The sequence below is a fragment of the Lytechinus pictus genome, chromosome 7 (assembly GCF_037042905.1).
Source record: "Lytechinus pictus isolate F3 Inbred chromosome 7, Lp3.0, whole genome shotgun sequence".
Lineage (NCBI taxonomy): Eukaryota > Metazoa > Echinodermata > Echinoidea > Temnopleuroida > Toxopneustidae > Lytechinus > Lytechinus pictus.
Genome location: NC_087251.1, coordinates 23075076 through 23088982, shown reverse-complemented (window position 1 = coordinate 23088982; position 13907 = coordinate 23075076). Strand labels below are relative to the sequence as shown.

At 36.4% G+C, this 13907-nt stretch overlaps 1 protein-coding gene across 2 annotated transcripts in view; it reads right to left on the bottom strand.

Annotated features, from left to right (window-relative positions):
* The window catches only part of LOC129265376 (uncharacterized), a 34229-nt gene extending 22823 nt beyond the window's left edge, over positions 1-11406 (bottom strand). The window contains exons 1-6 of one of the 2 annotated variants that reach the window (XM_064102250.1): positions 11051-11406; positions 7203-7293; positions 6196-6298; positions 5376-5508; positions 3322-3464; positions 479-745 (exon numbers count right to left, since the gene is read on the bottom strand). In XM_064102250.1, the coding sequence (XP_063958320.1) occupies positions 479-745; positions 3322-3464; positions 5376-5508; positions 6196-6298; positions 7203-7293; positions 11051-11093 (780 nt within the window). In that variant the 5' untranslated portion in view covers positions 11094-11406. The remainder of the gene's footprint in view (positions 1-478; positions 746-3321; positions 3465-5375; positions 5509-6195; positions 6299-7202; positions 7294-11050) is intronic. The other variant, XM_064102251.1, reaches the window with a different exon arrangement.
* Positions 11407-13907: the final 2501 nt, after the last annotated feature.

The following is a 13907-nucleotide window of genomic DNA, read 5'->3' as shown; positions in this document are numbered from 1 at the left end:
GCAAGGGAACCCTAATATGTACAAAATTTGGAACACAAATGAAAGGGGAATGGGTACACACAGAATGGCTGAAAAATAACAAATGCGTAATGAATTGCCTTGTAAATTAATATAGCGGTATTTGTTCAATGCTATTTCTGTTTAAATGTAGGGTACCTCTACCTCGTAGTTTTGACGCCTATGAATCTCTTCATTTTATAATATAATGTAGTACAGTATATATCAAAACCTTGGTGTGTTCAATTTTATTTATTTTGTTCATGGTACATAGATATAATAATTTCATATAATTTACATGTACATGTCCACATCATGTATCCATTCCCTTGTAGTATGATATTTGGGCATATACATGTACATGTAGGCCTATAGTATTTACTGTACACACTGTAGGAATGAATCTTTGCTACATTATTTTAGCACAACTTGTACAATGAAAGCATAAATTGGCCTTGAGGCCATCAAAGGGATCAATCACCTTGGTGTTGTTAGTGATTCCATGTGTATCAGCACTGAGCTCACACTGATGAAGCATAGCACATTTTTGATGAAGCCCACGGCCACAGCCCCTGCACAGGGTACCTGTCAAATGTCGTCCATCCACGTGAGAGAGGCCACTGCTGCATACACAACAGGCAAGATATCCATCTGAATTCTCCAACTGAACATTTTTAGAGTGTGATGGTGCAAACTCTGCAGTGTTGGCTGGCAATTCCGTATACTTTCGCTTGAGGTTAACCAAATCCTGTGTCAGAGCAATCATGGGAGAATCGTGTTTGAAGATCACATGCTTGCTTGCTTTCATAAAAAACATCACAATAGTAATTTATTCATAAAACTATACACTTTCGATGTGGAGAAATAATCAAAAACACAATTCACAAGAACCTACAGCAAGCAGCTAACTATAGACTAGTTCTAGCTCTTTACTCTGCACTATCTAGCCTAGATTGTAAATGTTTTTCGGTATCTTTATTAGTAAATACTGTATGTTTTCGTATGTATGTATTATTAAAACGTGTACACAACTTGAAAAAAAATCATATTGCTACAAGAAGGGACAACCATTTTGACAGTTTCTTATTAAAAAAATAACAACTTTAGGTTACAACTATGTAAAATTGACAAACTCAGATTAAATTACTAAAAATAAAACATGTATTTGTTATTGCATTAGGTTTTAATAAAGGACTACTACATGTAGTATGTACTATTTAACATGTTACATGTAGCTACACAAAAAATGAAAATGAAGTACATTTCAAATTTTCTATCATGTGGGACTTATCTACATACGTACAAAGTATGTAATAGGCCTACATGTATTATGACAAACAATTTGAAACATTAATACAAAGGTAAATTATAATTACAATACACTAACCTTATTAATAAATGGTAAATCGTTGTCGGGTGGCAGCTCGTGCAGGTAACATGCAAGCTTAGGGTAGAGTTGCTCGTTGCATTTTAAATGCTTGTGGCAAATGAATTCAGATTTTATCGCTTTCCTTTTCTTCCCAATAAAACAAGTTTAAATTGCATCTGGTTTGATCATATGAATCACTCAATAATATGTCTGCTTTATATGGTTCATTTCAGAAACAACAAAACACAAGCTAGGTTTTTTCATTGTACATTTTTTAAAAAGAATTTTGTCCTCTGAAAAGCACACAAGTATATGAACACAACTTGTACACATACATGTATCCGTGATAATTGCTTCATTATGTTGGGAGATAACACTAGACCTGTGCATTCTATGGCTGAGTCATTTATACATTGTTCAATCAACTAAATAGAAGTGTAAAAATATTCCTACTTTAATGTAACAGTTTGACCCCCCCCCCCCCCCGAAAAAAAAACTGCCCAAAAAGTTGCTGAAATTTCACATTTCACATCTTTACATCCATGAAATATCATCCATTTCTCATATTTCCTTGAAATTATTTTTATTCAGTTATTGTGAAACTTCTCTAACTTTTGGAGAAATTCACCCCCCCCCCCCCCAGTTAACCCCAACCACCAATTTATTAATGGCAATAAAATGTTTTTCCAAATAAACATGACTCAAGCCTGATGAATTCTACATGTATGTACTATCGGTACAAACTTCACTGGAAAATTCTCTTGGAGAACATGGGTAGAATAAGGATAATAATTAATAATATCTTTTTTTTTTTTGGTCTGGCCATTGTAACACAAACAGTAATGCATACAGAGTCTAAGACACATCATTAATACCATAATAAAAAGCAATAATTCTCAAAGGTAAATATCTTTATATTTAGAGGTACTGTACTAACATGATCTCATGCATTTTGGTTTTCTTATTAAGACAATGAGGACATACAGTACAGATACATCTACATGTAAGAATTAAGAACAATGGAGTTTGAAATCTAACCGGTTATACAGGTAGTAACTGTCAAAATAGGTTCCACTTCTTTTGTAGCAAAATGTTAAGATTTTTAACTTCAACATTACAATAAAGTACATCATTTGTATTCAAATCTCAAGCACTGAAAACTGCTGGACACATGCAAATCTGTGAAGAATAATTTCAAAATTGGACAAGCTGTAAAGAACACCAACCATTACATGCTGTATCCACTTTGCATTATTACAGACAACATCACATAACATAACCCAGGAAATATTGATTCTTGCGATTGCAACAAGTGCACTCAAAATGACTGTTTACACATTTTAACTAAGAAAGACTGGCATATTGATTTATGGTACAATAGTCCATCATCACTAACAAATAATTTTTTTAATGAATGTCAATAGAGATGCATGTAAATGCTTAAAAATATCAAACACGATGCATTCTCTGATTCTCGCCTCCCTTTGATAATCTTAAAAAATGCACCTATTGTAAACATATATGTAAGGTGTAGTGTACTCTTCAATTTTCACTGCTCTCTTCCCCCTAGCACTCTGAATCATGCCCTCTCTCTCTCTCTCCTTCTTTCTCTCTGTCTGTCTCTCTACTTCCCCCCCTCTATCCTCTAGAAATCATAATTAGGCACTAAGGTATCCACATATCCATACACTCTATCAGGGCATGAATTAATCCAAGGCCACCAAGGCCACAAACCTCTGATGGTCTATTGATTGGCCTCAATGCCCCTCTGATCGGCCTCGGATATTTGTTGTGCCTAATTTGTACTGCAATATAGAGATATGCCCTATAGCAACACGACCTCGCCCTCACAATATCATATCAAAATTTTAAGGCCTGCTCTATTCACATCACACAAATACAATTGCCATTTTACATGAGATAGAAACACCCTTCACTGCAAACTTCAAACTCACCTGTCTGGAGTGCCTCAACAGGTCGGCATTGCCTGCAGACTCCTGACCCGTGCTCATGCCAGAGTCTGGTGGTGAGTCTAGCTGTATGGTGACAGGTCCATCGTTTTGTATATGAACTTGCATGTGTGCTCCAAATCGACCATCTGCCAATTTAAGTATGAGAATGTCACTCTACACAGTAAGCATGGATGTGAACATGCATGCCTTCATGACAAGTTTCGTAATCACTTGGTCAACTACGTATATGTGGCAGAAAATCGTCTAACACCATCATGGCTAAACCCACTTGGTCTTTGCCAATTAGTCCAACCATCACCACATACATGTACTTGAGCTAACTGTCAATATGTATGTAATGTCCACTCTGTAGTGTCAACTTACTATGCGGTGTTAGATCGACTGGATATTTCGCAAAATTTGCATACCGGTACATTACTGTAGGTAGTATACAACATTAGCTTGACTGGAAATTGGGAAAATTGTAATCTGGCTATTTTTTTTAAAGACAAACTGGTTGAAGATGAGCTAGGATAAGACCATGTGGGCATCAGACTAAATGACAATAATCTCAAGTGAGTTCCAAACTCTTATGAACAAGGCCAATGGGCCCATCATACCAATACTTTGAGCCACCATGGCTCCTGTCAAATTATGGTGTTCTGAGGTAACAAGTGATGGCAGCCTAATTTGTGCTATTTAATTCTGCCTGAATGTAAAACACGATATTCACATTCAAATTAAAACCTTAAAATCTGTGAAAATTAAATTATAGAAGTAGGATTGGCAATATCGTATGTCTCCATTTTCTTGTCCAGGTGCATCACTGTCTTGTGCATCACTGCCTTCAACATCCCTTGCACTTTTTCCATCACAGTGGGGCGAACATATACATTCATATGAATCATATCTCTACTGTACTGCATGTCATCAATTTGTTTTACATATTTCACATCATCTCCTAACCTTGATATATGTGGTGTGAAATATATTTTCCTATGACTTAATGTTATGCTCAGAATGAGGCAATATGCAATTTTAAAGATAATGGGGAGGATCTGAAATTTTGTGTGCAAAGCGGATGGAGGGTTGTCGCGGGGTCCGCCGTTTTGAGGCATGTTTGCCAATTTGGGGATTCCCATAGAGAGTGCAACAGGACTCTTTAAACGTCCATAACTTGCTTATTTCACAACCGATTTTAATGAATAAAAAATTTATTAAAAAAATGAAAATTTAATTTGACAAATGGTGCAAGATGTATCAAGGCATTGCCTCCTCAAGGAGACATCATAAACATTAAAATGTAATTTATAACAGGAAAATGAGAAGGTGTGACATGCTTTAATTAACAACCTGCTTGTGATTTCAATAGTTATGGTTCAGAAATCTACATTGTTCAATACTGTAATATAAGAATTTAAGATCTAAAGATTAGGAAAGTCCATGATTATTTTCAAATAGAATGTGTTAACATAAGGTCATGAGTCATGACATCCAAAATTTATACATGCATGTGTACATCAATTGTAGATTACACAAATACTTGTCTCCAGAGCACTTCAGGGGCCAGTTTCATAAAGAGTTGCAACTGTTGTAAATTTGCCATTATGGCAACTACCATGGTAACCTTGATTTTGATTGGCTGCTGAGCCCTGTTGCCATGGTAGTTGCCATAGTAGCAAAGTTACAACACTTGTGAGTCTTTATAAAACGGGCCCGATTTCACTTAATCAATTTCATTCGATAATCATAACAGATACAACATAATGGCTGTGAGGAACATGGAAATCTATTATTTCTTTAATTATTTTTCTACCGGCGTTCAAAGCGTTCAAATTCCATCTAAAATTTTATTCAACAAAATACTAAATTCCGACAAGTAAAGATGGCATTGAAATCCAGAAAGTTATATTTCCAATGACTCAGCCATCATTTCATCAGCATACATATGTCTAGTGATGACATGTCAATATACATTACCCCCATTATAATTATAAAATTACGGTAGGCCTACTTAGAATTGCTGTTCAGCTGATAATGCAAATATACAAGCTTACCTTTAATCTTATCAGGGTGATAATCCTCTCTCAACATATCAAGAAATTCATTGTAGTATATTTGTGACTGATCACCTGGCATTGCCTGATGAAAATCTGGTTTATTACCCTTCAGTATAGAGTATAGTGTAAACTGAAATATAAAACAAAAAATAAATAAATGCAATACAGCTATGAAACATGAATCTCCGAAAATTAGAAGGATCATTTTTTTAAATCTACACTGTAAAAGGGGGCATTGAACTGCCATATATGCTTGCCTACACACATCGTATATTATTATTATAGCGTTGATAACAAAACAATTGGAATATATTATTTTTTCTATCTCTAACAGCATGACGTTTAAATGGCAAATATTAATCATAGAAAAGATTAAGAAGGAAATTATGCATCATAATTATCCTTCATTCAAAGTAATAATGGCCTACAAATGAATATCTTTTCACCGTCTAAATAAAGCCAAGGGGCATTTTAGAAATCTAGTTCCTTGAAACTAACAAAGAATTCTTTGAAGATTTTATTTTTCTGAAATTCAACTTCCATTTCAAAAATACGAGATTAATCTGTGATCTTCACCTACAAATGTATACATTGATCAGAGTAAAAATGCCTGAAGTGATTAATTTGCCTTAAACAGCTTTACACAAATCATGGTCAAAATTGCGATGCATGGCAAAGGTAAACAGGCTTTGTTCATCTCCAAAAACTCAGACAATGCAATATGAAAACAGACTGCAAAAAGGGCGCAAAGCACAATACAAATTTAAATGTTTATATAGCCCTAATGACGATAGAATTAAAAATGAATCCAACATACCTGACTCACACACAGGATTTCCAGTTGTTTGTCTCTGACACTCTTTGCCCATCTTTTGTCATTTTCATCATCAAACAATCTCAGGTTTAAAATCTTCCTGACTCTGAGGGGAAAAATACAAATAATTTCAAAAGAATTAACAACTGGCTGTCGTTTTTATATGTGTATCTTAATCTTAATAACTTGTTTTTAATATACATACGTCAGTGTGACAAATGATATGCCCATCACTTAGCTTCCTCTTCTTCTATCTCAACAGTCTGCCTTTAAAAGGAAAGCCTACCCACTTGCCTTCTAACGCTTCATCCTTCTCCCAAACCCTGTCCTTCCAACTTAAAACTGTTATAGGGTTCTCCAAACCCTATTTCTATGCTGCTATACCCCAGAACTGAACTTTTTTTAAACAAAAAACAATATCCATGCACCTACAATGTATGACCTGTACTTAGATTTGATTTTCCTTACAGCTGAGAGCTGTTGATCACCGTCACTGATCATCGGAGGAGGAAGAAGATACAATTTTTCTGAAATGTACTTGAGTCAGAATACAGATAAAGTTTATTTTAATGAAAAAAAATAAATAAATAACCAAACAAGCATAAAACTGAAATTTCCTGAAATTAGATGCAAAATAAAAGATTTATATTCTGAAATTTTGCTATCAAAAACTAAAATAAGTTACAAACACATACTAGTTGTATGCTGATGATATATGAAAGATAAAATATTCAAAATACTTTTATTTTAACTTTGACTTTAACATACATATGAAACAAAAAATTATTCTTCAAGGCTCCCTGCATGTTGCATTACAAATTTTTAAACCAACATGTACATGTATATCATAATTCAATGAGAGTTTCCTTTAAAAAAAAATCTGCAAAAGATGATTGTATACATGTAGGTGTATTTTCCAGGATCCAGACATTTTTAACCTGTGGTGATACCCCTGGCGATGTACTGTAGGTTTGGCTTAAAAGAAGAACCTACATTGTAACTATACTTACATGTATTCTCTTTCTTTAGGAGTGTCATCTTTTGATATTCCAACAAGAATACAGAGCCCTCTCCCGATGCTACTTATCAATTCATCACCAACTGTAGAAAGTGATGCAGTGAAAGAAGAATATAAAGAAAGTTACAAAACAGAGTGTCATCAGAGTTGAACCAGCGTGCAAAATAATTTAACTACATAATTATGTAGACCACATATCGAGGCAATTTTTTTCCCCAAGTCCGCGACATTGTTTGATATCGATAGTATCAGCAAAATATTTAGTCTTCTTCATCAATTGGATCTCTTATTACAGAATGAAAAATTTTCATAAAATCATAAATTTGTTTATTTACATCCCAAGTCAAGAGTTCATCCTTCATTCTATCTTCAAATTTGACATACATTACTGTGTTCTAATCTCATCCTTCATTCCATCTCCACTAAACATTGTTCGTCTGTCATAGCAACGGCAATTCACCAGGTTCATTGCATCTCATTCTCTCAATCATTTGCCCTCAGTCATGCTTCCTAGTTTTACATTGCTTTTCTACTCCACATGGCCTTATTGTTTAGTTCCCATTCAGTTCCACCTCATGATCACCCCTCTTTGCTTTATAGGTTCTTATTTTTGAATAAGGTTAGTTCATTTTTTAAATGGGCTATACCACTTTTCTTTTATTTGACTGGTTGAGTTGATTAATGATTTAATGGAGTGCATTGGTACATGTGATTTTTAGAAAAGAAAGTAAAGTGAGTGCCGACCTGGGATTCATCTTGTTTACATCTGAGTTGTTATGTGTTCACCTTCTTCAGTTAGGTTTTTATTATATGTTTAATACTAATAGGAGAGATTTAGTGATTTGACTTTATTGGAACAGGAGTGCACAGGAGACTAGAGATAGCTTTATTTTATTCTGTTACAGAAGTTTATATAAGCTTCAAGAATATATTAAAAAATATGTTAAACTTTTCATGAGTCGAGATATTACATGTATATATATAGTGAATACCGGTAGGCATGAGTGCGAGATTTCGCATTTTAAGTCAAGGCTCCACAAGTTTGGTGGCCCGAAGAATAAGAAGAAAAGCATTAACAAGTGGAGCGCCACTGGCAGTCTCACCTGCATTACGCGATTCAATATAGCAGCAGCACTGACTTTGAAAACTACTATGAAATAATTATTCACAAAAAACACCATTCATATAATGAATACTACGTGCATTGACCCTAAATTACATTTGACCTTGATCATGTGACCAAAGACTTGTCAGTGATACTTGATTACCCCTATGTCCACAATTCATAAACTATATCCATAAACTTTGAAAGTTATGACAGCAATTTAATAATTACTTCCAACATGGCCAAAGTTTATTGACCTTAATGCTCTTTTCAACTAGGCATAGTGGAGTTGAATAGTGTCTCTTCCTTTCACCGAATGCAAAGTGTCACACCATTGCAAGAATACAAATATTTGCTATACATGTATGTTGTAAACACCTCAAAAGTTAGCAAAAATATGAATAATCAATATTTTTCTTACGTTAATCTACGAAAAAAAAAAAAAAAATTGAAAGCGAGAAGCAATCACCTTAATATCAACAATTTTCATTATCTTCATATCGGGATATACATGTACGTCTTGTATCTTGGCGAAAAAACATAGAAAACAAGATGGCGACGTAAAGATTGCGGCAAGTTTTCCCAGTCTAAACATAATATTTTTCTTGTTTTTTCAATGAGTTCGTTTAAAAATGAAATCAATATTGTAGAAATGTCAGAAATGAAGTTGTATCCGCCGCTAGAATCTCCAAGGGGAGGGGGGTACTCGACCAAAAAAGTGGTAGGTGTGTCGTGGGCGAGACAAAAATAGGGGCTTTGGAGCGGGTATATTGTAAAAGGAGGGTCTTTGGGACAGGCTCCGGAACTTAGTTTTGTGAAAACGGGATTCCTTGGGACGAGTCGCCTGCGTGTGAGTGCGTACATGCATCCCTGTGGAACGGGCACGTGCATGCAGCTAGCACAGCGGCATGGGTGGTGGGTGCGCCCGCGCAGAGGCGATGGTCGGACAGCGCTCTGCGGCCATTTTTTACCGAAATTGCAGCTCATTGTAGTGGGTCAATGTGGCCGGAACTGCATAACGAAAAATATGCAAAGGTTTGGAACGGATTTATTCTTTTTTCTAATTCTAGATAAGAAAATGCTTTGCTTTGGAGCAGCTTTCTTTGATTCTTTTCTCAATAAGATTAAAATGTTATGCCTTGGAACGGAAAATTGAGTGTAAAAATGGGGGTCCCCTCCATGGCATAGTTATAATATACCCACCACGCATTACTGAGTGCCCCCCACATCCCCCCCTTCCCGGTACCTCAGGCGATGTTCGTGCAGGCTCCACTCCACTTCACTACCGCTACACTACCCTCCACCTACCCGAACATCGGGTCGCTGATCGATTGCGATCGCATGCGATGTTTTGAAATCGGCCGTGAATAATACGTGTGAGGAAAAAGATACTGGCCCAAAATCACAAATTTTGAGGATAACCGGAGGATGGACACGGAGTGAAATACGGGTATAGAGTAAGATATTAAGTCATTCATATCCGTCGTTATATTTTTTTCTTTAATTTTTACGATAACCATGATTGCCATCCCACCTTTTATGACTCGGAATATCCGATCTAGTTCACTGTCCGGATGTTCGGGTAGGTGGAGCGTAGTGTAGCGGTAGTGAAGTGGAGCCTGCACGAACATCGCCTGAGGCTGAGGTACCTCCACTCTCAGGTAGAGTCTAGGCCTAGATCTTTTTTTTTTTAACTTAGACTTAGAGTTAGAGTAGAATTTAGAAATCTTGGGGGCGAAAATTTCAGTTTTTTTTGCAGTATGGCAGTGTGTCCAAACTTCGCGCGTGTCCATACTTCGCGGACGGTCCTTATCTCAAAAACTAGCCAATATCCTTAAAATCTGACATCATCAACGTGAAAAGCGACCTAAAATTACCATATAATGAAAATTTCTTTAGGATGAGTTCAGTATTCATGAAAATATTGGCAAAAGATCGGCAAATTTGTCACCGCTAGCGCCCGTTTTGAAGAAATCACAAGCATCACGATATCACCATTTTGCAAGCAGAAATCATCAAAAATGTGAGTTAAATGTGGTACTAACCGATTCCATAGCATTTTGCCATCAATCTGATTCAATTTTTCACTTTTTGAACTTGAGTTTTTGTTTAAATCTCCACAAAAGCTTTGGTGCGCGAAGTTAGGTCACACTTTTCTGAACGGTTTTTCAGCACAGCCCGCATTCGCCGATCGGAATAGAATTTTGAGATCGCGATACCGGCGAAACCCCTTGACCTACTTTACATTTTCGTCCATGATTTTATAGTTTACGATCTTGCCGTCAATGTAGTAACTATTTCTTGAATTGGTTTTGTATAAATTATGAATATTTTGTGAACAAAATTAAGCCTGATGAATATTTTTGAAAAGTGCGCGAAGTTTGGACACCCCATCATACACGCACATGAATGGGACGCAATCCCTGGCTCCGTGGGAGCTAGAGTAAGCACACATTAGTGAATGATTTTTACTCTCTAGCACCGATATACATGTACGATGATTACAAAAGACAGTTTCATGCAACAGTATTCAGTAACTAAACAACAGGCCCCGGCGGCGCGTACCGTATTCCGTAAGGCAGTCTACACAAACACACACAGCACTTCCTTTATTTAGTTCCAGATTCGGTACCGGTACATTACAACATGAAGACTAACTGTTCGACATCAGTAACGTGACACTTAGAGGATTTAGGGCATGATTATATTATTTATTTGAAAACAAATGAACTTACCAGTGACACTAGCTTTGGTGACTCGTTGAATTATTGTCCTCATTTTTGACAAATTTTAAGAAAATCAGTCATTTGTCAGGCCGTACTCTGTCCGCCGGCCGTATACAGCTGCATACATTACGCGCTAGAGCAGGGCGCGCGGATCGGAGTGAACTGAATTTGTGGACAAGTTATCAGGCCAAAAAGTTGATTAATTTTCTGGCCCTCTCCACTGACCCGTCTGACCGTGCTCCTTTATTCTGTATTAAAACAAGTTTTACATGTATGCTGAATTCTAAGATATGATAAATTTGTGGGGAAAAATGGTAGCAACAAAAGCGCATGAGTACTCCCTATTCTTTCTCCGTTGAAAATGTGATCAAGCACCGCGGGGATGGTACACAAAATATCAATAAAAAAAATTCATAGATTTTAACCCATGACAGTGACATTCTCAGAATAGTATACCGTATAGGTAGAAAATACTGGTGTTCTGTGAACGCAGTTTTTGTCTCGCCTGCATAGCAGAGCGAGACTATAGGCGCCGCTTTTCCGACGGCGACGGCGGCGGCGGCGTCAACATCAAATCTTAACCTAAGGTTAAGTTTTTGAAATGACATCATAACTTAGAAAGTCTATGGACCTAGTTCATGAAACTTGGACATAAGGTTAATCAAGTATTACTGAACATCCTGCCTGAGTTTCAGGTCACATGACCAAGGTCAAAGGTCATTTAGGGTCAATGAACTTTGACCATGTTGGGAGAATTATTTTCAAAATCTTAACCAAAGGTTAAGTTTTTGAAATGACATCATAACTTAGAAAGTATATGGACCTAGTTCATGAAACTTGGGCATAAGGTTAATCAAGTAATAGTGAACATCCTGCTTGAGTTTCAGGTCACGTGACGAAGGTCAAAGGTCATTTAGGGTCAATGAACTTTGGTCAAGTTGGGGGTATTTGTTGAATTACCATCATAACTTTGAAAATTTATGGATCTAGTTCATGAAACTTGGACATTAGGTTAATTAAGTACCACTGAATATCCTGTGCGAGTTTCAGGTCACATGACCATGGTCAATGGTCATTTAAGGTCAATGAACTTTGGCCGTGTTGGGGGTATTTGTTAAATTACCATCCTAACTCTGAAAGTTTACGGATCTAGTTCATAAAACTTGGACAAAAGAGTAATCAAGTATCACTGAACATGTACGAGTTTCAGGTCACATGACCATGGTCAAAGGTCATTAAAGGTCAATGAACTTTGGCCGTGTTGGGGGTATTTGGTGAATTACCATCCTAACTCTGAAAGTTTATGGATCTAGTTCATAAAACTTGGGATATAAGAGTAATCAAGTATTACTGAACATCCTGCCTGAGTTTCAGGTCACATGACCAAGGTCAAAGGTCATTTAGGGTCAATGAACTTTGACCATGTTGGGAGAATTATTTTCAAAATCTTAACCAAAGGTTAAGTTTTTGAAATGACATCATAACTTAGAAAGTATATGGACCTAGTTCATGAAACTTGGGCATAAGGTTAATCAAGTAATAGTGAACATCCTGCTTGAGTTTCAGGTCACGTGACGAAGGTCAAAGGTCATTTAGGGTCAATGAACTTTGGTCAAGTTGGGGGTATTTGTTGAATTACCATCATAACTTTGAAAATTTATGGATCTAGTTCATGAAACTTGGACATTAGGTTAATTAAGTACCACTGAATATCCTGTGCGAGTTTCAGGTCACATGACCATGGTCAATGGTCATTTAAGGTCAATGAACTTTGGCCGTGTTGGGGGTATTTGTTAAATTACCATCCTAACTCTGAAAGTTTACGGATCTAGTTCATAAAACTTGGACAAAAGAGTAATCAAGTATCACTGAACATGTACGAGTTTCAGGTCACATGACCATGGTCAAAGGTCATTAAAGGTCAATGAACTTTGGCCGTGTTGGGGGTATTTGGTGAATTACCATCCTAACTCTGAAAGTTTATGGATCTAGTTCATAAAACTTGGGATATAAGAGTAATCAAGTATCACTGAACATCCCCTGTGAGTTTCAGGTCACAAAACCAAGGTCAAAGGTCAATAAACTTAGGCAATGTTGGGGTAATTGTTGAATTGCCATCATAACTTTGAAAGTTTATAGATAGAGTGAATGAAATGTGGACATGGGTGTAGTTGACAAGTCTTAAGTCACCGTTCAAATGTCATTTATGGTCAATGAACGTGGTATTATGTCATTATATGAATGGTGTTTTTGTGAATGATTATTTTATAGTAGTTTTCAAAGTTAGCACTGCTGCTATATTAAATCGCGTAATGCAGGCGAGACTGCCAGAGGCGTTCCACTTGTTTAAATAACAACTTGACAGATGCAGAGGAGGCATGGATGTCATCCTATAATGCACTTCTTATGAATAGGGAAGTTCACTCCGAAAAAATAGTTAATTATATTGTAATTAAAAAGAACAGAAATTGTTTTTTTTTTACAACAAAACATAATGTGCAGCTATATGACGTCACAGATCATTAACTTGAAATTCCAATACTTTTACTAATCTTTGCGGATTGATTTTCCTCCGAACCTCACGCATCGGTTTTCTGGTATTTTTTTACAACAAATTATTTATTGGGGCGAACATTGAAGACACGTCACTATATCTGCACGGCGCAAATTGTAATCCTGATCTAAAAACCTGCCTATATAACACAGTACTCAACTTTTGATGCTGGGTCATTCCACGGGATTGCCATTTTGTGACATACCAGAACTGAAAACCGTGTCTGATGAAAAGAAGGCAAATGTATGCATAAAATTACCAGCAAAAATAAATGGGGTCTCACCAAGTTTTACTTCTCAAGCATCATGATGT